Source organism: Brachyhypopomus gauderio, chromosome 10, assembly GCF_052324685.1.
Source record: "Brachyhypopomus gauderio isolate BG-103 chromosome 10, BGAUD_0.2, whole genome shotgun sequence".
NCBI classification, from domain to species: Eukaryota; Metazoa; Chordata; class Actinopteri; order Gymnotiformes; family Hypopomidae; genus Brachyhypopomus; species Brachyhypopomus gauderio.
In genome coordinates this window covers 16,437,561-16,461,620 of record NC_135220.1, presented here as the reverse complement: position 1 = coordinate 16,461,620, position 24,060 = coordinate 16,437,561, and the positions used below count along the sequence as shown (strand labels likewise).

The window sequence follows — 24,060 nt, the reverse complement described above, 5'->3', positions numbered from 1 at the left end:
TTACAGTAATGCACAAATGCACTTTCTTGGTGTTCTGTAGCAATTGCAGTGGCAATATAATACAATTATACTAATATTAAGATGTTCCTTACATTTTTCCATTTTTTTTACGTGTCAAGACATTAGGGATTACATAAACTCTTTTGATATGCTGCCATAACAAAAAAAACCCCACCATTATAATATCTAAATGTATGAAAAACAAGTTTGTTAAAGCCATATAATTTAATTACCTTTTTGTGGAGCATCGAAGTCAGTCAAAATGGCTGTACAGAAGTGACCAGGCTATGGACATTGTCTATGTCTGTGGATCAGTTTTAATGGTTAGTGGCATTACAGACAAAAATGTCTTTTAAAATGCTTTTTAACATGTACAAATCCAATAGGAAGCAGACAGATGAGGACAATTGTAACTCCTGAAACTTTTTGAATCTGATTGTAAAAAATGAGAGGTGCTCATCTAGAATTTCACTTCCTGTGCTCAAGTATTTGGAAATCACTGTTGCTGGAAAGATGTTACTCAATTGTTGGAAAGACATCGCCATCTAGTGGTGCACCAAATTTCAAACGGCGTGCTTTTCAATAAAGGCCTTTGATATACTTGGCAGTTTTGACGCTGATATTTTCCTCATTACCATCTTAAACAAAGTAAGCTAGCTACAATATAAGATTATGAAAAACCAATTAAGATTATGAAAAACCTACACTAGAGGTTATACGAGGAACTAAATGACTACAAGGAAACAGTAGCCTACCAGTTCAAATGTAAACACTGTACTGAATTTCATAATTGTTCTCAGTTCTCAGAGGTATTCCACTACTGGGAAAATTATGCTATACCTTGTTTGTTAACCTGTCTCTTGCAAAATAGTTTGTAGTTTTTAAGTCAAACAAAACAACCAAAAGACTGAACTGATATCAGCAGAGCTGACATGTCCAGCATATAATTTATAGATTTATATAGCAGTTTTATTCTTTTATGTACCACACAGTGAACATGTGAGCTTTATGAGTTCTTTATCACTTACTGCCTTGTGAAAAACATTTGACATCCAGACTTCTGTAATTTACAGATCATACGACAAACAAATGTATAATGTCTGCAAGCTGATCACTGTATATTAAGAGCTAACGGAAGACTGCAGTGCCCTAACTGACTGGATATCATGAAATTACATCTCACTGGCATAAAAGACACAATGCTACGTGAGGGATGACTGAGCTCAGACTGCAGCTTAGCATTAGCACCACGTTTGGTAATACAGGTCGTTACTGTTAGGAACATCCAGCCAAGGTGCAGTCTGAGAGCTCGCCTATCAGCGCACAACAGCACCGTGTGCATGTGGGTTCTAATTGACTTGTCATGGATGTGGTAATGGCCTGATGGTTTGTACAGGAGTCACAGCACTCTGCTGTCTGTTCTGTGTTAGAGCAGTGTGAATGGTACTTGCATGAAGCTGGCATTAGAGCTTTGTGTGACATCTGGTCGCCAAATACCTTATTTATTTGCCGAATAAATATTTACATGAAAATCTTTTCACTGCTGCTTCAATTATAGCCATTGGACACATCTCAGCAATGCTCCAAATATCAGTTTGTACCAGCTATCCACAGTAGTTAGCAAAGGATTAAGCTTCCGTTTCTGTGGCCCTGAGAGATGCGGCACCCCCAACAGGTGGGAAGAGGTATTAAAACAATTAATTAAACTTCAGACCTACTGCACCCCCCTTAACATAATTTTTTCAGATAGGTAATACATGGAGACATCATCCAGAACCTGAACCAGATTCTTCTTTTCAACTATCAAAAAGTTTCATTTTTAATAAACACTAAAGTATTTTCTGTGATACTTTTTCACTAACAAATGAGTTGAAATTATTACATGACAGTCTCTGTCATTGTGACCACTACTATCACTGCTACTTACGTTGTTGCCAGGGAGGCTCTTTACAGCTCATAGGTGTGGCGGTCTCCATGGTTACTTAATAACAACGTCACTTCTGCCCAGTAAACTTCAGCAAACGTAATGAGTGATGATGTACTGAAAGAACTCCACTCTCTTCCTGCGAATGTTCAGCTATCAATTACCATAACTCAGCCTTCAGTGACCTGCTCCAAAGGTCAAGGGAAATGACAAACATCACTCAACATCTGTTTATTAATACTACATATGGACGCAATCACATGAAAGTCATGTGATTTTCAAGGTCTGACCTTTACAAAGTATCTCAGTGAAAGCATTTTTAAAGTAGCTTGAGCAAAGGGTTCAAACGAATAACTTGAAGTACGTCTTGATTGTGCAGGACTGGACTGAACAGGTTCCCCAATCTAGCCTGAAGCTCTGAAGACCTCGGGGCGTTTTAGCCCGGGTTTGCTTCAGACACTGTTGCAACAGAATGTAGTGACATCCCGTAACCTGTACACTCTGTAGCTGTTCCTGTGCATGTGGTCTGGTCTGTTCGGTTCTGATTAGTCTGTGCTAATTTTCACGATCCCGGCCGACCAGAATTGGTCACCGTGTCACTCATTCTGGGGACTTTCTTAAGGATCTGTCTTTGTTTGCACTGCTTTAGACATGCTGACACCTTTTTAACAAAGTACGGCAGTGGCAGAACGTGGCGTTTTGGGTGTACAGTCATTAGCAGTGCATGCACTTAAACCTACAGAACTCAACAATGTAAATAGCCTCATTAAAGTCTTGTACTAATTTAGCAGCATTAAGAAACAACGTTGCAATAATCCATGTAATTAAACAATCACTTCAGCCTCTGTGTTTGTCTGTTGCTTTTTAACTGCTACTGTCTGGTTTTTAAAGAGAGGCATATGAGGGGAAGACGGGCTTCACTTTTTCACAGTGTGTCAGTTCATCTTAGAGCTTAACCTCCAAATATGACACGTCTCTTTCACTTTGCACTGGACCTGGTAATTTAACATGTGGAGTTTGCCTCGGAGGATGGAACGTGGTCTGAGCTTCATTAGTTCAGTCCCAGGTGAAATGGGAGGAGATCACAGCATTCAGATGGCCGGGGCTTGCTGTTTTGACAGAAAACAGAGGGGGGAAGATCTCGTTTTTAACAGGTCCATGCAGGGACTGATCATGATCTTGGACACTAGCTCTTTGCCCCTCCCTCCTCCTTCTCCACTACGCACAAAGTCACGATGCAGCATGATGTCCATCCCTGCCTCTGTGGTAATAGCATACCTATGAATAACATGAATATGAATAACATAGCTGCACCTGTCATTTGTCATTTTATAGTAATTTGACATCATATGTCCAAGAACAGGAAACTTGCAATGTCAAGATTAAAAGGTTTCTACATTTCAGAAAACCTTGTATTTAAGACAGTGAATCATCATCAAAGTCATCTGTATACGAGGACTGACCTTTCTATGACTACTCTGATCTCATTGGGTAGAATGACAGGTTTCTTTTCCACAGCAAGAGGCTTCCTTGCGTTCTCACCCCCACGTGGCCCAAGTTTTCATCCGCTTCTTTATATCTTCAAACTTCCAAGACTGCTCTTGATCAAGACAGCAAGAAAACCTTCACCACCTTTTTCCTGTTAGAGCGCAGCTGAAAATATAAAGCTGAGGCTCTTTTTAGTGCCAGAGACCACTGGAGTGAAGAGAATGGTGGTTTAAAGAGCAGTTTGAGTGCATTCATTTGGAACAAAACAGTGCACTAGCAGTTCTTTGGTTGGAGATTAACAGCAGCCGTAACATCAGTGTTATACAAATCACAAACTAAAAATTGTTTAAAGTAAAACTTTTATTTTGCTATTATGAAGTATTTAGGATATATTTTGAAATGATAAAATACACTATATGGCAATAAGCACGCTGACTAACCATTGCAAGAAACAAAATCCTCATTTTTTTCATTATTACCATTGAAGAGCTTCTCTACACAAATGACCATTTTAGGATAGCTACATTCCAGCTGCAACGCAACAGCGTTCACTACAACCAGGAAATCCGGTTTTTAACATAAAAAAGTGCCTCGTCTCACTCAAGTCAAATGAAACGAAACAAGGTGAGCTACCTGTTACCTTTGGCTTACTTCTGCTGCCAGATTCTTGTCGTGCATGCAGCGCCTGCATCTAAGAGACAGAGTGCCTGCCGAGTTCCTACCACTCACCCAGAGGAAGCCACGCTCTTCCCAGAGCCGAGTCTGTGTTTGCATTCCATCAGCCCGGGCTTTTACAGGCAACTTCAAGTACACTCTATAGCCAGAAATTGTGAGAAAACAGGGGAGTCAAACGATGACCCACATACCCCTGGGTGATCGTGATGGGAGGCAAACGATGACCCACATACCCCTGGGTGATCGTGATGGGGGGCAAACGATGACCAACATACCCCTGGGTGATCGTGATGGGGGGCAAACGATGACCTACATACCCCTGGGTGATCGTGATGGGGGGCAAACGATGACCCACATTCCCCTGGGTGATCGTGATGGGGGGCAAACGATGACCCACATACCCCTGGGTGATCGTGATGGGGGGCAAACGATGACCCACATACCCCTGGGTGATCGGTGATGGGGGTGGTGGGCGGTTGCTCATGTGAATGTCTGCTTGGCAGCTCGCATGAAAATAGCCATGCAGCCCGTGCCTCACCAAACCAAAGAACTTTTGGTGCAGAACCTCGGCTCAGTCTTGTTTCTCACCGGGTGATTCATGGCAGTGAATATGACACCAAAAGACGAGATGTGCCCCAGCCTTTGGTGAGCTGGGATGAGGTGGCGTGGGTCTGTTTGTCTGCTGGCCTCTGCAGCCGCATGTGTGATGTTCATGTTGGAGTAAAGGTAAGCTGTGATTACTGACTCATGGGTGAAAATGACTTTCTGACAACATACTGGGACTTAGACAGGCCCCGAAGTTGGAAGTGCAAAGAACGTACCCTAAAATAATTGGATTCAATTAAAAAAGTTAGAAAAGAGTAGCAGGCAAATAAAATTATGGATCATTTTAGTTACATCTACCTCAAAGGTCAGTAATAAATCATGTTTTATCATTTTAAGTCACAATAAAAAATATGACCTTCATGTGGACAGCGCTCTAAATGAAGTGTGTCAAAGTAACACCGGTGGGCTGTGGTCAAAGCTCCTCTGGGATTTGGGCAGCTGTGCATCTGAGTATAGAGGTGAGAGTGTTGACCTGTTCTTCTTTGTGATTGTGCCACTGTACCTGCAGAAATGGAGGACTAATGATGTCCCTGTGGACTCCCATCCTATTAACAGGATTACTGGACTCTAAGTAATGAGAGAGAGAGTGAGAGTGAGAGTGAGAGAGAGAGAGAGATACAGACAGAGAGAGAGACACAGAGAGAGAACACTTTGGACCTAACAATGATTGTCCACTTTCCCAGTTTACAGTACATCCATTCTTCAAATTTGAACAAAAATAATTTTCAGAGTTTGCACACACACACACACACACACACACACACACACACACACACACACACACACACACACACACACACATATTCAAGATTTCAGTCAATTATTTAGTTGCTTGGAAATGTGGGTAAAAACTCAACATAAAAAATAAAAACTTAACAGTACTGACTGTGCAAAGCTCTGAAACCAGCAGCACTGACACTGTAAACAAATGTAGCAAAGGACCATGTACCATCTGTTTAAACCTAAACACAGACCCATTAGCCTTCAAAGGACTATCAACAATAGTTCTCATGTAAGTGAAATCATGTCCTTGAATTGTTTCATAGCAGCTTGGTGAGGAGTGAATGGGCGTGGCCAGCTCAGGGTCGCCGCCCCTGTCTCTATAGCAGGGAGAAACAGCAATGCTCACCCTCTGTTAGACGGACAGAAGAAAATCGTAGAAGAAATTTGGACGTCTGGCTGCTCAGCAGAGCTTGAAATAAGAGCTCTGGGGTCATCATGCATCCCAGCCCGACAGCCTTACCACAGAAGCAGCTTTTTTCCACTCTGTGAACCCTGTGTTTAATTACACCACACTAAGGCATTTACCCTGGTCTTTGTTATTAACCAGTCCATTGTGTAGAATTTGTGAGATTACAGAATAAGCAGTGGGTGGATTAAAGATGTCTGGAAATGGCTGTAGTGAATGGAAGAAAAGAGTTTTATATCCAATTACAAGGTTTCATAGATGTACATAATTGGACATTGAATGTGGAATGTTAGTAGATTGAAGGCAACATGGCCCCCAGCATCAGGCCATGCCTAGCTGGCCCTGTCCTGCCTCACTCATCACCCTTCTGGATCATTAAAGGTCAGGCTTTGTCTGTTTAATAGCCACAACAGCCTACCACTTACAAGAGAGAGTACATGAGAATGAAAAATTAATTTTGTTAAATTGATTTTGTTTTTGTTTTCTGTTTTTATGTATAATAAATTAGTTTTTGGTTATTTCATTGTTTTATTTCACCTATATTGAGGTGATGGGTGGTATCTGTAGGTGTGTTATGAATATAAGATAATTATGTAGTGATAGCACAAAGCAACAGGTTGATATGAAGTCGTACATTTGACTTATTTTTTATTGAGTTTTCCAAAATGGTAGAAAAACCAAAGCAATAGCAGGTACAATAATGAACATGTAGTTAAAACAAGAAAGAAATGTAAACAAACAAAAGGCCCCTACTAAGGAGAAAAAGAGAGAACTACATAATATAAAAAAGAAACTGATTAAAAGGGAGTTATTAAAAAAACCTCATAAACTCGGTCTAGTCCACTATGGGAGATTACATCTCGAGATTACATAAAATTACATCTTGTTTTCCATTTTCACAACACCAAGTGTTTCTCTAAGCTGTAAGGTGCAAGGGAGACATAAAGGAGGTTTCCAGTAGTAGTCGTTGCCCTGCAAGAAATGTGACCAAATATACTCCTGGAAGTGTGACAAAATATACTCCTGGTATACTCCTGACCAATCAGCTGCAGTGGTTGAGAGAGAGACAGATGAAGGGCTCACAAAGAAAGTCAACAGTGGCATGAGTTCAGTAAGCGTTCCTATAATACCCGTTATTAAATATCTCTCACCAGTAAAGGTGCAAAGATCAACAGGTCCCAAAGGTCCTCCGAGAAATTAGGGAAAAGTCTTTTTGACAAAAAAGTTTTAAAGAACTAAAAATGTTGCTGGGGTCAAGAGAATTAGTCAACCAGGTAAATTCAACACACACACACACACAACATTGACCTAGTAGTAGCAGCCTGTTTTCCTTTTCAAGTTCTCTTGACATTTGACTACTGATTATATGCAGGATGCAAGCAGACCGGATGACTTAGTAAAGTGGAAGTGTTATCCATCTATAGGGTATTAACGATAGCCTAAGTGCACACTACTCTTCCAGGTTTGCTTGGGGGAGAAGGGATTTTAATTAATTATTTGTCATTTAGTAAGTAGGCTAAATAATCAAGTCCATTGTCCATAATAGGCCGGATGTAAGGCGGTTCTAAATATAGACTAAAAGTAAAAAAACACAATAAAGACTTGGACTCCACTAGTGTTTGGTGTTTACATGCACAAACGTTGGTCTATCAACGTTGTGGTCTGTAATCATATTTTTACTTTTATCGCACGAATATTCAGAATATTCAGCATTATATTCAGTCCTAGACTAAATGTAGACCATCGCCAAATACACTGACTCAACGTGTGAGAAGGTTCATAAACAAAGAAGTAAAGAAATTAAGCTCGCAACTCAGTAACTACCCTCACTGTATTTAACACTGTATTTAACATTTACCCTTCTCTCCATCCTCAAACATATCCAACACCAGGTATCGATGGAGAGATTCACTTGGGAGTTCAGCCTTAAAACGATGGTGATCGCAAACACATCACAGTACAAACACATATTTACAGCACATTATCGTACGGAGTGACAAACGCTGTGAACTTGGTCCCTCGTCTCCCTGTCCTCCGTGCAGGAGGATCACGTTACTGTAGTCTCCACCCTTCGGCGCGTCCGCCACCCTTGTGAGGAAGCCGGAACTCTCGCGAGATCTCCTCCGAGAGGAGCCCGCCCCTCGAGCGATGCCCTTCTGCAGTGTGTATATAGCAGCGAGAGAGAGTAGCTGCAGCGATAGGAGGAGTTGCGGCAAGGTCGCTACAGCATCACACGATAAACGAGCCAGCCAGCCATCTATCAACATCGGAAAATAAAATACAAAAACCTAGATTACTTGTCTGTACAGAGCCGTGCGCCTGAAGAGGAACACTCACCTCGGATCGGTCCGTTGCGGCTTCTAAACCTCATCCGGACCTGTAAGCTGATGCCTGTCGCGCCAAGACGGGTCTTCCGCTCCCAACAGAACGTGGCTGGGCTGCAGCGGCGGCGCGTGAGACAATAACTGGCGCGCGTGCGGTGCGCTCGCTCTCACTTTCGTCGCGCGCGGGTTCCAACGGACGTTCCTCGGAACAGCTTTTTTCCCCCTTCTGCGACCGGCAAGACTTGCCATGTCGGCGCCGAGCAGCCTCTCCCCCTCCGCCCAGGGAGAAGTCCCTCCACCAGAACCGGACAGTCTGACGGTGGACGGTGGCGCGAGACCGGCGGGTCCGACACCCAGCCAGAGCCGGTTCCAGGTGGACCTGGTGGCGGAGGCAGCCGGCGCCGCCTCTGGAAACGACGAAACACCTGGTTCCGACTCCAAAGCAACTCCCAACACGGACGAGACGGCCGAGCATGTCACGGTCGGTGGCGAGGAGGCGAAGGGCAGGTTTCGGGTGGTGAACTTTGCGGACCCGAGCGCGGCCTCCAGCCCGGATGCTGCGCCCGCTGATGCTTTCCAGAACGGAGACACCGTGATGAGCGAGGGCAGCCTGCATTCGTCCACCGGCCAGCAACACTACTGTTATGACACTCACACCAACACCTATTACCTGAGGACTTTTGGCCATAACACTATCGATGCTGTGCCCAACATCGATTTCTACAGACAGACCGCAGCGCCCTTGGGGGAGAAGCTGATCAGACCCACCCTGTCCGAGCTGCACGACGAGGTAGATAAGGTAAGCCCCTACTTCGGATGGGGGACCGTGTGTGGTCTTCAAGATGCCGCACGCTGTCTTCGTTAACAAGCGCATCAATTAGTTGTATATAGAACACGAATCCCTACTGCACCTTCATACTAAATGTGTTAAACACCAATCAGAATGTTGTCATCCTGTTGTCATCCTGTTTTTCATCGTGTTGTCATCCTCTAGCATTCATTTGCATATGGATATTGATGTCTGGCATCAGCCAGCAGCAGAAATCACAACACTAATATTTTGATTGGCCTTTCTCGTTCATTATGATCTGATGACAAACATCAGACATGGTGACCTGTGTGCTGTTGGCTCTGCAGTCACATTTGGCAGCCACAGATTTCAGTTTAACCTCTACCCTCCTTTTACAGCTAAGTTGGGATTGCTAACATCCAAAGTTGTGGGCTAAGTTAATTTACTCACAAACGCGAAGTGTAGCAGTGCATGGTGTCATTTAAAATGCGGATTATGATTATAACAGAACATTTAAATATTATTCATTATATTTTAATTAGTTAATCTAATACTGAATAGTTGTGCCTTTTCTGATCAATATCTGCTTATGGAAAGATTCTGGCCTCAATACAGGGCATGTTGATGTTTTACAGGACAGGCAGCATTCAGTCTGGTGTCTCTTTCGAGGAAGGTTATCTGTATCACATCAAAAATCCATTTGTCCCTTGCTAGCCTGATGCAAGCAGACGCCAGACAATATGGCAAAATCCAAAATACTTTAAAAATTTGTGACACAGCCACACACATCTGCTGATGGGAGCGGCGTGTGATTGGGTTTGGGAGCCTAATTACTCCCACAGCGGCGTGTGATTGGGTGGGCAGGTGAGCCAGTCAGCTGTCTTGGGGACTTTCCAACATTTCCTTGCTTTTCAAATATAGAAATGTCGTAGTGCTTGAGCACACCTATTTCATCTGGTGATGTCGGTAAGTGTGGAGAGTAGAGTAACCCCTGGTTAAAGATGCCTTGTGAGGGGATGGCCAGGTCACTTGTGTAAGATGGACATGCTTATCTGATCTGTCTGAATGTTTTAAGCAGAGCTCACTGAGTAGGCCATGCTTAATAATGAGTGTGGTGTTCTCGTAGTCAGAGGACTACAGACGTCGACATTCACGCACTGAAGTGGGAATCGGCACTATAACCTCTACATCTTGCATCCGAGAAGAGGCCATAAGAGTTTGGATGCAGGGACACCCAGTTCGTCTGACTCTCCTGGTTTAACTCTTCGCTCATTAGCAGGATTAGTGGCTGTCGTCGGGCCGTGCTGTAGCCTTATCTTCAAGGTTCAGTTCCACCACATTTTTAATTTGTGGTGATTGTCTCGACCGCAAAGCGAAAACGCTGGTTTAGGATTTCAGGCAGATGCATGTTGATGTTGGAAGGTAGAGTATGACGTTTGAGCAAAGACCTTGTTTTGTGGGAGAGACATTAACACGCGCTGCTCAAGATGAGGGGAAAACGCTCAGAAAACGCCACGTTTCCACCTACAGGGTCGTACGTTTGCTCAGTTGTGCTCTCCCCTCCTGTTTTATTTGGCCAGCCTGTAAAAGCACAGTGTTCGTTCAAGATACATGGCCTTCAGAGACTGAGCACCAGGCCGTCATAGTTTAGGTCTCCCTGAAGGCATCAGCTGCACTGCACACATTGACCCAAAGGCACATTTGCTGGTGTTAGTATTTAGTGTATATTGCTTGGCTCTGCTGTTATCACATGCTCCCCAGTGAGGGTGGAAAGGGTCAAGCATGCTTAGGACTTAGTGTTGAGCTGTTCCAGCTTGGCTTACTATATCTCTGTCCCTGTGTCTCTGTCCCTGTGTCTCTGTCTCTGCCCCCACCCCATTTGACTCTAGTCTGTCCTTTATTCACTTTCTCACTGACCCAGGGCAAGACAGTCATAGTTTGTCATTGAATAGATTTTATTCTTCTTTCTTTAAAACATTGTCTCACTTTGGGCTACATGTGTGACTCACTAAAGCAGCTGTCAGTAACCAGATAAAGGTCAGGTCAGTAGTTTCTGCATTGGAACAAGTTTAGAAGTTTAATTACATGCAGTATACATCACTTCCTGTGCTTCATGTCTAAGGCTGCCGTTACTGGTAATTAGCCAAGTTTTGGCCTTTATGTATAATCAATAACTCTCAATACAGTTCATAGTGTAACCTCTTGTTGTCATGTGACTGTTAGCTGTAGGGATCTTTTCCACTGATGGCTAAGATTGCTACTTATCCCTCTCCACCACTAAACCCCATTTCCCCTGTGGGAGCTGTGGTGCCTAAACCTTTCTGTGTTCTTTTCAGTGCCACACTCCTGTTTATGTAAGACTTGTGCTCGAATTCAACGCTGCCATGTTTTCAGATTCAACTAGTTTTTCCTACTGTAGTTATCTGGCGGCTGCTACTTGCTGGTAATCCCTGACTGAATGGAAATTGTTTTGTTGGCTGCCCTGAGTGGATCTGAAACAGAAATCCATTCGTGTGTCGATGTAGTTTTGCTGCGGCCATATAATGGCACAGGACACGTGGTTTGACCCTCTGCGCCCACAGTACGTGCCCTCACACTCTGGGCTGTCGCCTTCGCTGAGATGCCCACCTATACGTCCGTTTGCCCCTCCTCACGCTAGCCGGCTTCTCCGTCGGCCGGTCACGGCGGTGGGAAGACTCGTAGGCCGCGAGACTCGTGCCTGGACCGGGAAGATGTTGACCAGCCCCGGAGGGAAACTGACAGGTCACATCTATCCAGCACGGTGAGCTGGAGCAGAAGCAGGCCATGCTGAAATATTGATGTCTGCTTCGCTGCCATGTGGAGGTGGAGTTCTGACGTCATCGACACAGAAGGACTTTAGAAAGCTGCCAAGGTGTGGAAAGAACCGTTAAACTATCCTCCAAATACCCATTTAAATGGATTTTATAACATTGTTTCTCAAATGCAGTGCAGTGCATGACTAATTTGGCCGCGACTTGATTTCCATTTTTTGGCACAGTTCGACAGCGTATTGGATTCGAAAACTTCACTTGCTACACGGGCACTCGCGTGTAACTGTTCCATTATATGGAAGTGAATATTATTTAGTACGGGCTGGCAGGATCGGTGTAGCCGCTTTTAAGGAATCTTAAGTAACTAAGATCTATGAATTCCTGTGTTGTATGTCTGTGGAGTGAAAAGCAGTTTTGCCCCACTTCAAGACCTCCACCCACTCAAAGACTTGCCTCCACCCACCAGAACTGGACGTTCTGTCAGCTCGTGCAGGATTACCACGTTTATGTGCTGTTTTCCTCTTTAACCTAGTTTCTCAGACGTGGTTCACTGGTGATACCTGAGCTCCATTGAATTTTACAGACGACGTCAATCTGTTGAGAGACTTTTGATGTGATGCGAAACCTGATTCTTCCATGTGAGCCTGCACATGACCATGGGACTACTACATTGTGTAAGGGCACAGGGGGCGGCCCCTTCACTCCCAGGTGTAGAGGACATGTGGCACTGCTGAGACTCAACCCAGAGTTTGTTGTGAGGTCTCCCTCATGGCTGCTAGGGTTTGGGGATGTAAGGCAGACTTTTCAGTTTTTCCTTTTATCTAAAACTACACTTAATCTTCCTGGATATATATATTTGCGAATTGATGTTCATTTTAAAAAGACATATTGGCCCACAATAAAAAAAACATGATGAATCTACTCTAGCTGCATAGATTTACTAAACTTCTTGGCTTGCATCTTAACATTTACAGATTACATGTATTGTGCTACCGGTGCAGTGAACCTCCTTTGTGCTGGTGAAAAAATGGGCTGCCACTTTGACATTGTTACTAGATTATCTTACATGTTCCCTGACGCTGCTGTAACAAAACAGTTTGCTTGAGGCATCAATAAAACTATGTAGTTCTGCCTAACTACTTGTCTGTCAGCGTAACTATTTGTTTGTACTATAGTGAGGCTATAGCTATCTATATCTTTGGATGGACTATTATTAGTCTGTAAACTTTGCGGAGTGGAGAGATCGAGAGACTCAGAAAATAGTGACAAAAATGTCAATAAAATACTGCATTCCTGTCCAAGACGAGGGAGACATTATAAATGATAAATTATAAATTATAAACTTTTTGAAAAAGCCCTTGGGTGTATAGCCTGAATGGTGCTCTGAGGTTGGCGATAATCTGTAATCTCTGAATCTGACAACCTCGTTTTTATGCCACTGAAGTCGTTCATTATGCTTCCTGTTTGGAAGTGTTTCCCAATCGCGGAGGACTTCCTCAGAGGCCGCGAGTGTAGTACATGTATCCTCACTGTGTGGTTTGCCTGAAGCACGATGCATTTACGTATGACGGGTGATTATTTCTGTGACCTTGTTGTGACGCCCGACCTTTGTATGTTCTCCCACGCCATTTTATGGGGCACGTTGCGTTCAGCCCACGTTTTTGATCCGTGCTTCCCCATACGTGATATCCCCCCAGAACACTGCACACACTCCCACCACATCTCCCCCAGTGTGTGTGACTTGTCTTCAGCCTGCTTCATTTCTAATAAGATTTTTATTATAGTGTCATTTAACTCTCGGTTACTAGCTGATGAAAATTGCTTCATTGCAGAACTGAAATGCAAGTGACTTTGCCGTCATTTGGTCGTCTGCGTGAGGAGCTGAGCGCTAACGACAGGAGTCGTCTTAAAGCCAGGTGTGTTGAAGCCAGGTGTGCTTTTAAAGGCCAAAGCAGGCTGGGGGTGGGGAGGCAGCAGTTGCCTAGCACTTCCCGTCACCATGGTGATGCCAGTCTCTAGGGTAGGCATGGGGAGAATGGTGGAGCAGTGGGTAGAGCACGACAGGTAGCCTCCTGTGGCTCTGGTGTCAGCTGCACAATGGCGTGACACATTGGAACGTGTCGCCCTCGCAGACGGAACCGCAGTGCTCGACGGGTCCATGTCCCAACCCGCGTTGGTTTTGTTTCTTTCACATTAGTTTGATCTCGCAGTGTTGCACTTGCATGTTAACCATAAAACACATGGAATGGAATTTTAGCCCCTCAGTGACTCAAAAACTTTGCACTGGCCTTCAGCGGCAGGTGGGACTGACCCAAAATGCCTAGAGGATCTGTAACCAGCAAAGGTTGTTGGGACAGGCATCAAATGGCCTTTTAGAGGGGCTGTTCTTTACTCACCTGCCCCGCCGGTGTCGTATTAGCGTGGGTCATAACGCACCCTCACCTGTTGCCTCTGCTTCCTCTAGGTTGGGGAAACAAAGATGGTTAAAGGCTAAAAAAAATTTCTTGGAGAGATTCTGTTTCTTGTGTGGCAGTGCTCAGGTCCTCAGAGTGAGAAGTGAATGCGTTAGTCGAGCACTTTATCTCCTTAATGCTAATGTGTCCTGAGTAAATGCTGGCAGAAGCAGGATAGCAAACATTGAAACAGAGTTATAAGTGTTAAAAGGGAAGTTGGTGAGCTTGGCTAACACAGGAAGAACTGTGTAGATGTCGAAGCTGGCAATGGCTGCCTACACGTGGTTCTGTGTTGATCAGATCTCACTCTACCTTCCCCCCCCTCTTTCGCTCTCACACACACTCTCATGTACACAAACACATTTGCTCTTTCTCTCTCTCACACCCACTCATTCACTCCTCCTTGCTAGCTCTCTCTCTCTCTCTCTCTCTCTCTCTCTCTCTCTCTCTCACACACACACAAACACATTCGCTCTTTCTCTCTCTCTCACACTCACTCTCTCCTCCTTGCTAGCTCTCTCTCTCTCTCTCTCTCTCTCTCTCTCTCTTTCCCTCCATCCTGCCATCTTGTTGTCTTTGAGGCCACGAGCTCATCCTCTATGTTGTGATGTCAGGAGTAGGAAGTGAGCTGGTGGCAGGCATTGTCATCGCACCCATGGGCTCCACAGCGCCGTACTGTTGCTGCTGTCTGTGGTTACCACAGTGGAGGCTGTGGGCCTCCTGCTGCTGTAATGTAAATGCTGGCAGAGTCTCACAGGTGTTATGACCGTGTTGAGGGCACGGCCTGGTCTGCGGGTTTTCTCTCAGAGTCTTTTCTCAGCCGCCAGTGGGCTGGCCCTCATTGGACAGCGTTTCCCTTTTAGTTTTTGCAGAAGTGAAGTTTTAACACTTCCGAGCCACATCATTTATGTAGATTATTATTTAAAACGCCAAAACTGCCGCAGCTTTTTTGGCTTCAGTATTTTTTACAGAACTATTAAATAGGGGAGTAATACCGTTATCTTATCAGCTACTTAAAAAGTGGTTAAGAGTAGAAATTTCTAGAAGGTGGATCTTCATCATCATGTACAGATCAAGTTCCTTTAAGGATGAAACAGCCTGTGACCTTCGTGATATTAGCATGCTGGTTGGGAAGACCCCAGATCGAGCTCATGAGCCCAGTGACGACGTGTTTCTGCAGCGCTGCGGCTACTAGAACACTTCGCCGCAGTTTCCAGAACTCCTCGCTCGCTTACCGCCGTTCTTACCCCCCCCCCCCCCCCCCCCATTATGTAAAAGAAATTTGGACTACTGGAGATGCTCATCAGAGAGGCTGTCTCCTAAAAAGCACCACTTCATTGCTCTCCTCAGCTCTGGAGAGGAACTGATTGGGTCTGAGCTGTCTGAACCCAGTGCCTTGTCTAGCTGACGGCTTTTTGCTTTTCAATTGTTTTGGGTTCCAACTTTTATCGTTGCTGTGTTGCAGGTGATCTCCCGGCAACAGCGAGAGGCTCGGTTGCCTAGTGAGGAAGCCCTGTTTGGCTGCGACTGAGATGAGATCAGATTGCATTGCTGTGGCTTTGTTTATCATGCACACGTTATTTATGCCTAGTTTCTTGACATGTATTTGTTTAACTTTTATTTTTTCCCCTTGCTATGTTCTCCCCTCCTAAAAGATGTCAGCTCTGAAGTTGTTGTAGTGGTAGTGGAAGCCTATTGCCATTTCCAGAATGTTTTCCAGGCCAAGGGGCGGGATTTGTTTATTTATTTATTTTGATTACATTTACATTATTAATTACATTTGATTATTTAGGTGATACATTTTTATTTCAAATAAGTGAAACAGACAGAATGCAGTTCTACTTAAGCAAACATGGATAATTCAGACATTAGAGTTTACTTGTTGTTATTATTCAATAATATGTGATAACAAAACAACAACAGGACATGGTCATCGTATATCAGCCATCAGCCCCACTGCTGTCTAAATATCAGCACTGGCATCAATCCCATCAGTCGAGCAGTAAGAACTTGTTCCCAACATATGAAATATGGACTCAAATATCACCACATACCTCTGGATAAACATGAAGGAGCCTGTTACATATTTTAGTATGCAAATAATAATAATAATAATAATAATAATAATAATAATAATAATAATAATAATAAAATAAACACTTTTCGTTTAGTTTTAGTTTTAAAATCAGATTAGCAAACGCTTCTACCTTCAGTCTGTTTCTGCCTGCGTTTGTGTTTAAAGCAAAACACAGAGGTGTCTGTTGTCCCAACTCTGTAAACTCCCCACCTTTTCTCTCTATTCTCTGAGAGAATTCTCCGGAACTGTCCCCATTTTTGCGGGAGTGGGACGGTCGTGTGGACATGTGCCTCGCTGCAGTTTTGTCCACAGCTAACAGGTTTTCACACGATATCAGGTGACTGGTGTGTAAACAACAGTCCATTGGGAACATAAACACACCACCTGCTGATTGTCCGGCCGCGTGTCTGCTGGACGTTTTGCTCTAACCCTTTGTGACCCCCACCCGGTGCCTGCAGCTCTGGTGGAGGACGGAGAGGAGGTGGGAGGCCCGTGTGCAGGGGGTCGCGGGACATGTGTGTCCCGTCGGGTCCCTGGTTCTGTCCCTGCTGGTCTTGGTACATTTTGTCCAGACAGTAATCTCATGCTTATGCACTTATCATGTTTTTTTTACTGACAGCAATCAGAAATGTAGTTCTCAATGCAGGCATTTCTGTCCCTGCCTGAGTTTAGCTCTTTAGTGTCTCTCACAGGGGAAACTAACGTGTGTGAGGGCAAATGAAAAGACCAGGGCAGAGACTCCATGAACAGGTTGCTAAGGACCTTACCATGTTCATGGAGTCCCTTGTGGAAGTGCATGACTGGAGGTGTGTGTGTGTGTGTGTGCGTGTGCCTTCCAGACTGCTGCTACCAATTAAATAAAACATGAACATCTGAAGCAAATATGCCTGTCTGCATTAGCCTAAATGAGCTTATATAGATGTACATATACGGAGTATAAAGTTTCTTTACCAATTTGTCGTTGTAGACCATTTTCATGTAGCATCCTACATGCTACACATCCTACATGCTTGATAAATAAATAAATAGACACAGGAAACGAGTTGATTCCACTGAGTGAGCCATGGTCATGTAGTCCCTGGAGAGAACTCCACGGAAACATATGTACTAATAACGGGTACGTATGATGCTGTGAATGGCTCCACGGCGCCCCCTCAAGGCTCGGTGGCGTGCAGGTCACGGAGGAGGAACAGTGCCCTTCGTGGTGACCACGGCCAGGGGGCGGAGGCCTCTTGAACGTCCGGATCCGCGTTCCTTCTCCAATCGACTTCTCGTGAAAGACAAACAAAGTGCCCTTTCGAAGGCTCGGAAGGCTTGCGCAACGCTGAGTTCTAATTGCAATTTCTAAACAAAGGGCTCTTTGAGGGGGCAGGTCCCCCCCACCTCTCCTCAAGGTGAACCGCTCGGAGGAGGCAGTTTACCAAGTTCAGTGCTACTTTATGCCACTGGCTGTGCAGGGACTATGGGAAAAGTACTCATTTCCTGTTTAGAAATGGATCCGGCCGACTCCCCGTTGTGGCCGCGTTCTGACTCGAGGCAGCAGGGTGCCGGCACGGCCTCGATGGACGGGCCTCCGCGGGACGGGCCTCCGCGGGACGCTTGGGCCTCTGAATCCCTGATGTAGTTCTGAATTGAGGGGGCGGGAGGGGGTAAGGGAGGCTTTTATTGGTTGGTGGGTAATATTTTGAATTGGAGATAGTCAGTTTATGAAAATTATTATTATTATTAAGAGGATGAATGACAAAATGAGGAGGGAACATGTTCTGTAAGAGTCATGTCTAGTTGAGCTTCTAGCAGTTCCTTGTTAGAACCTATCAGGATTCAGAGTTCATTTATTTCATCTATGTTTTTGGCAGTGTGAAGGTGAACAAAGTGTGCATTGAAGGCTCTCGTACTGCACACTCGTACTGCACACTCGATTCCTTCCCCAACAGGTCTACCTGGACGAGGGACTGAAACGTTTACACTTGGCTCTGCTCTGCACCGCTTGCTCTGGGTTTTGCGCTGCAGTCGAATGCTTCCTGTTCCTTTGTCCCAGCGGCTCGTCCGTGCGCTCTACCTGAGCCGCAGTTGTCCTGCGCCGGCTGGTCTCTACCTGAGCAGACAAGTCGTAATCCCCCCCCCCCCCACATACACAGCATATTTCTGATCTGGTCCTTGAATTCTAAGAACCATCACCCTCTAATCACACTCTTGCACTGTATACTGACACAGCTGTTGTAACTAAGGAAAAGAACCCTTCAAAGACAAAGTAAGCAGATGTTGTCCCCCCGCACAAATCAATGAAACAAACCCATCCAGCCTTCAGGCAGCGTGGAGGAAGGAGGTGACCGTCCCTGCTCCTCTGTGGGTCAGGCGTGACATGGCGTTACGGAGGATGAAGAAGGGAGCTCGGGTCTGATGCCCTCGCTAAGGCTGTGGTGCCTTTGAAGGTCTGCTGCAGGTGTGCTACCTCCACAGAGTTAAAGCCACTGATCGTATTCTGGGGGTTGGGCAGGCGTCTGCACATGTTGCCTGGCAGTGAGGTCACTGCACACAAGCACACATTGCTTTTAATAATTAACACTATTAATTATTTGGTCAGTGTTTCACCATAAACCTCAGTTTGATCAATCAAAAGCACTCTGTAATGGCATGGTGCACTGAACACCACACACACACACACACACACACACACACACACACACACACACACACACACACACACACTCCTTACCAGTTCCCAATACCTTGATTGTTATCTCAAAAACTGGTGCCAGTGATTCTGAAATGTCGCATCCCACCGCAGAGGTGCGTGCGTGTGTGTGTGTGTGTGGTTCTTACTTTGTAAATGTAGGCTATTTTCATTCGTTCCATCCCTCTACACAACGTCATCCATATTTCACTCTTGATTTGACTAAAGCATGTTTTTTAACATGTATATTTAGCTTTTAACCAGGGGATCTGTTTTCATATCCCAGCATGCTTTGGGGAGGCTGCTACTCATTTCCTGTTTGGACGTTGCTGCTTAATGCTCTGTTCCCAGATGAGGTTTAATTACTGTAGGACAGGGTTGCAAGGTCAACGGAGACTAATGAAGTGACGTGGGTGACTGTGCAATGTGTCTCCGGATCACACGAATGGGGAACATGTGTCTCTGAACGTCTCTGATGCCCTCAGCGTGCTGCAGCAGAAAAAGACACCGTCAGCAGATCATTAGTAGTGCGGCAGCACTCGGTCGAGGGACTCTGCTTGGACCAGGGCACGGGCAGCCCGGCTGTGCTCTGAAAGCGCTTTATGGGTTTTATTTTTCTGTGCATTTTCATATCTGCTTGATGGTCTAAAATGAAGTTTGATTTAAAAGGTTTTTGTTTCTTAATGCAAATAAGCACCCAGTGTGTGTCCTGTGTGTCCTGTGTGTGTGTGTGTGTGTGTGTGTGTGTGTGTGTGTGTGTGTGTGTGTGTGTGTGTGTGTGTGTTGCATTGCATCCTCCTCACCGGTATTGCATTTGAAATGAAAAGCAGGGACTGTGTGTAGTGAGTGGATGTGTAAACGAACGTGTTTGCTCTCCTTCAGCCTGTTGGGGGGTGTTATGCAAGTCCTAAAATGAAGGCAACACTCTATAAACATGTATGAATATGAGAAAGTGGAGTTCCTGAGATGTTGTTTCTGGAGATATATGACCTGTCATGGTGATTAATGACTTGAAATGAACAATGATTGACATGCCTTGTCGTTTTGAGGAGTTGTTTGAGAGCTTTTTCGATCTGCCCCTTAACTGCCTTTACTCTGGGAACAAATTATGCTCAGCTACAGGTCACTGAATATCCTAAATGTTGTTAACATGGAAAGGTGGTCTTTTAATAGACATGTGCCACGGATCTTGTGCAGAACTGCGTTTGTAAACGGTGAATGCCAAAACGCACTGCAGCATACACCTCCCAGCAGAAACGTGCCGACATGTGTCGACGCGCCTCACCCAGGTCTGAGTTCAGTTTCACCTTCGTCAAGCTCGTGACATTAAGGGTTGCACAAGACTGTATGAAAGTGCCACTGAGCTCTGAAAAACAGGAGGGGAGAGGTGAGACCAGCCTCTTGCTTTTGGAACATGTCTGGGTTATTTAATTTTTTTTTACTGAAGCATGCACACCACCCCCCCCCCCCCCCCCCCCAAATGCACTACAGGCCACGCTGTGTATACTGGGGGAAAACGTGTAACTATGCAACTGCTTCATTTCATTTCACAATACATCCATGAATTAAATCTGTGCAAGGTGAGCCCTGCTGGAATAGGACATTACGAGCTTGGCTGTTCTCCTAATGACTTTTTTATTTTTTTTCCTTCCCCAAATGTAATTTTGTTTGTTTACCGTTTTTAGTGTGTAGAACGTACGTCACTATGCTAAACGCTCTGGAAACGGAAGTAGAGGAGGTGCTCCTGTAAACGCCAAACCCTCGTCCATCGCTGCCTCTCTCCCAGCTGTTGGAGACGCCTCCGTCAGAACCTTCCCAACATCCCCCTCCACCACCAGCAGATTCTCCAGCAGCCGTCGTGCGTGCTGGCTATTTTTGGGTCCTGGGCTTTGAGTGGGCTCAGTTGCTCGTGCCGTGTGTGATGATCTTGGTTCAGCTTGTCCAAGCTCTCGTTAACACATTTGCGTTACGACCGTGACACCTGGCAGGGGCTGTTGGAATGAGGACTTGAATCGTGTGGAGGAGCGTGAGCACCGTGACTCCTGAATACTGGCTTTGTACTGCACTCCGTGGTCGCGGTGTCAGAACGTCATAAATCTAGTCCAGCCCTCAGCAGGCTTGGCGTCTCTCTCTCTCTCTCTCTCTCTCTCCATCCAGGAGCCACTAAAACAAACACAAACGATGATTAAATGATTACGGAGATGTGTGCGTAAATTCAGCTTCATGAGATCACTTTGGAACATTCTAGCTTTATTAGTACCTTGTAGTATTATTATTTTTTGAGACTTGACAGAACATGGAGATCTTTCTAAAGGTCTAAGACCTGGAGCTCTTCTGATCCTTCCAACAGTCTATGGAACTTCTTGCCATTTGTTATTGGACCGATGGATACTGTGTTGTTCCGTGCGTCATCATTGATGGTGGTAGTGGAGTGGTGGGGGCGCTGAAGATGGAAGATGTCTCGATGGAGAGTTGGAGCACCATTGAGTGCTCGTTGACGGTGATGTGGTTCACTCCCAGCACATCTCCAGTCTCCACTCCTGTAGAGAACAGGCCCTTTGTTTTCCTGTCCATGTAGAAGCATGAAGACGCTCTCCTCATTAAAGGCTCGAGAGCTGATGTTGAAGCTGCCAGCTCGGTGGACGACTCGCTATCCTGGTTTCCTGAATTCTGACTCGTGAATTAAAGACCACATGTCAGATGGAGTGGGATCACATCCTGAACCAATGACCTTTTGTCCTTTAGATTCTTTTGGAAGCCTCAAGACCAATTTTCATCCTTGATCTCTCTTCATAATGCTACCCACAATGCACAAGGTTTGTGCTAATAACCGGAACTTTCCTGGCCAGTTTTCACTGCGTGCCCAGACAGTCTGCTTGTTTTAATTTGGCTTGGCTATCGCTTGTGCTTCTGCTTTCTACCATCACCTGTTCACCTGCTGTTGCTGTACCCTCTTGTCAGACATCCACGTCACCCGCGTCAGGCATGCCGGCAAACTCCAGCAGCCGCACGGAGCATCGATTTCCGTTTCCTTCCTCCTCCTCCGCCTGCAGTCTTCCGCCCCTCCGTAGCCAGGGCCTTGGTGGTGCTTGACGATGTCGTGGCAGACTCGGGCACAGAGCTCATGTTAACAGATGGCTCAGGTGATCCTCCCCACCCCCCGTCCCCCACAACCCCTCGTGTCCACGTCACACGCTGGGTCCTGAACCGAAGGTGCCGCGTTGCTGTTTAATTCATACGGCGTCGCCCTCCGTACCGCGCCTTAATAACAGCCCGATCTCTTTACAGTCTGCTCTGGAACGTTCTGGGGCGCAGACGATGATTTTGTTACAGTAAACTAAGAATGGACCTTCTCTGCAGATCAAGGAGCAGCATGCTTGTGTTACATGGTGGTTTTTTTTTTTTTTTCTTTTTCTTTTTCTCCAGCCATCGTAGTGGCTTTAGTTGTGAACCTGTGCTCAGAATAACCGGCCATGGCGACGCATTTGTCCTTGAACCCTCTCTCAGTGGCTGCCGCAGTTTTGCGGTTGATGGACAGAAGTGTCTCCAGCTACGGGAGGACAACAACAAGGGGTCAAGTACAAGGGTCAAGATCTGGAAATGGGACTGTGGACCCAAGGTTAAACCCTAAATTGAACCCGACCCCTAACCTAACACGCGATATGTGATCGACCCAGTCCATCCAGTCTACCCATTGCTTGTATCTCTGCACAAATATTTGTTTGCTTCATGTTGTGATTATACCTGTACACGCTTCATATTGCAGTTAAGAGTATATTTGTAACGTAGACTTGTGTGCAGTATAATGAAATGTACTGTACTCGTGACTGCATCGCATTATTAGTTTGTTGAATGGCAACAGCTCAAGAAAGCCGTGTCTGTCCCAGGGTGATCCATATCTCCCAGGGTGATCCATTTGCCACATAAATGTCACATGTCAGCTCTCCGTAATGGAGGCCTGGGTGTCATGATTATGATAACTGCGGTTTGCCGATCCCTAGAACACGCATTTGTGTGCAGGGAGAAGACTTGGTGTCGAAGTTTGAGAGGCGATCATTTCGGGCCGTCTGGAGCAGAGTTACTTCAGGCTCCAACATGCCCATGTGCCCCCTGTGCAACGGTGGCATCTAACCCCCCCCCCCCCCCCCCCCCCCCAAAAAAAAAAAAAATCCTTCCAAAAATGCCCTCAAGTCCCAGGTGTATCTAATTTCCATTGAAGCGCCATCAACTTTCTCTGCATGGGTGGTGGTTAATTTAGGTGTGCGTGTTGAGGAGCTTGCCAAATGCATTGTTGTGTGTCTGTCCTCTGGGGTGCCTGAGCGACTTGTTTTTGGCCTATCTGCCTTTTTTTTAACGAGACTGAGTGACGGACTAAACTTTGCCATGGCTGATTGTAAAAGGCTCCCCTTTGTGTCTCCGCTGGGAGAGGCGACTGTAGGGAGGATCCCGGGGACATCGTCAACCGACCGCACGCAGCCGCCGTCCACAGAGCCGGCATGGCATTGTCCCTGCACAGGAGGGAGTCTTCCTGTCTTTGACCTTCTAGAGATACAAGGACGGATAAGTGTGTGTGTGTGTGTGTGTGTGTGTGTGTGTGTGTGTGAGGGAGAATGACTCCAACAAAAGAGAGGAGCGGTGGAGCAGAGGGGGAAAAGGAGAAAGGAAACTGACAGAATGAGAGGAATTTAAATGTACCACGAGAAGTATAAACGCACTTCTGTCAAACAGAGGGCTGTGTTTTCCGGGCATAGAGTACACTTGGACCAGGGTAACCTAAATACCACAGTCAGTGGGGGTTTTCCACTAAACGCACTGTTAGACTAGGATGACACTGTATCTGGATTTAGAACATCTGACCATGTCGATATATTGTCTCCTGGTAATACTTTTTTTTTTTTTTTTATCGTCAGTTTCACACTGATGAGCACTTCACAGGCTTAAAGCAGAGTGCACTTTCGTTCACTATAACTCACCAGAAATCACTTTACAGTCATGTCACGTGACCCTTTGTCTCTTGCAGTACTAATGCAGTGGCGTCTTTATTCACGTTTGGTGGCGTTTTATTAAC

At 45.5% G+C, this 24,060-nt stretch overlaps 1 protein-coding gene and 1 long non-coding RNA gene across 3 annotated transcripts in view; one reads left to right on the top strand and one right to left on the bottom strand.

The window, feature by feature from the left end:
- Window positions 1-2,139: 2,139 nt before the first annotated feature.
- Window positions 2,140-4,173, bottom strand: LOC143524912 (uncharacterized). The gene is made up of 3 exons (XR_013133513.1): window positions 4,053-4,173; window positions 3,388-3,524; window positions 2,140-3,202 (listed from the first exon to the last, which is right to left on the bottom strand). It is a non-coding gene; the product is annotated as an uncharacterized LOC143524912 (long non-coding RNA).
- Window positions 4,174-8,046: 3,873 nt separating this feature from the next.
- The window catches only part of slc12a2 (solute carrier family 12 member 2), a 46,426-nt gene continuing 30,412 nt past the window's right edge, over window positions 8,047-24,060 (top strand). The window contains exon 1 of one of the 2 annotated variants that reach the window (XM_077019988.1): window positions 8,047-9,005. In XM_077019988.1, coding sequence (XP_076876103.1) covers window positions 8,454-9,005 — 552 coding nt within the window. In that variant the 5' untranslated portion in view covers window positions 8,047-8,453. The remainder of the gene's footprint in view (window positions 9,006-24,060) is intronic. The other variant, XM_077019987.1, reaches the window with a different exon arrangement.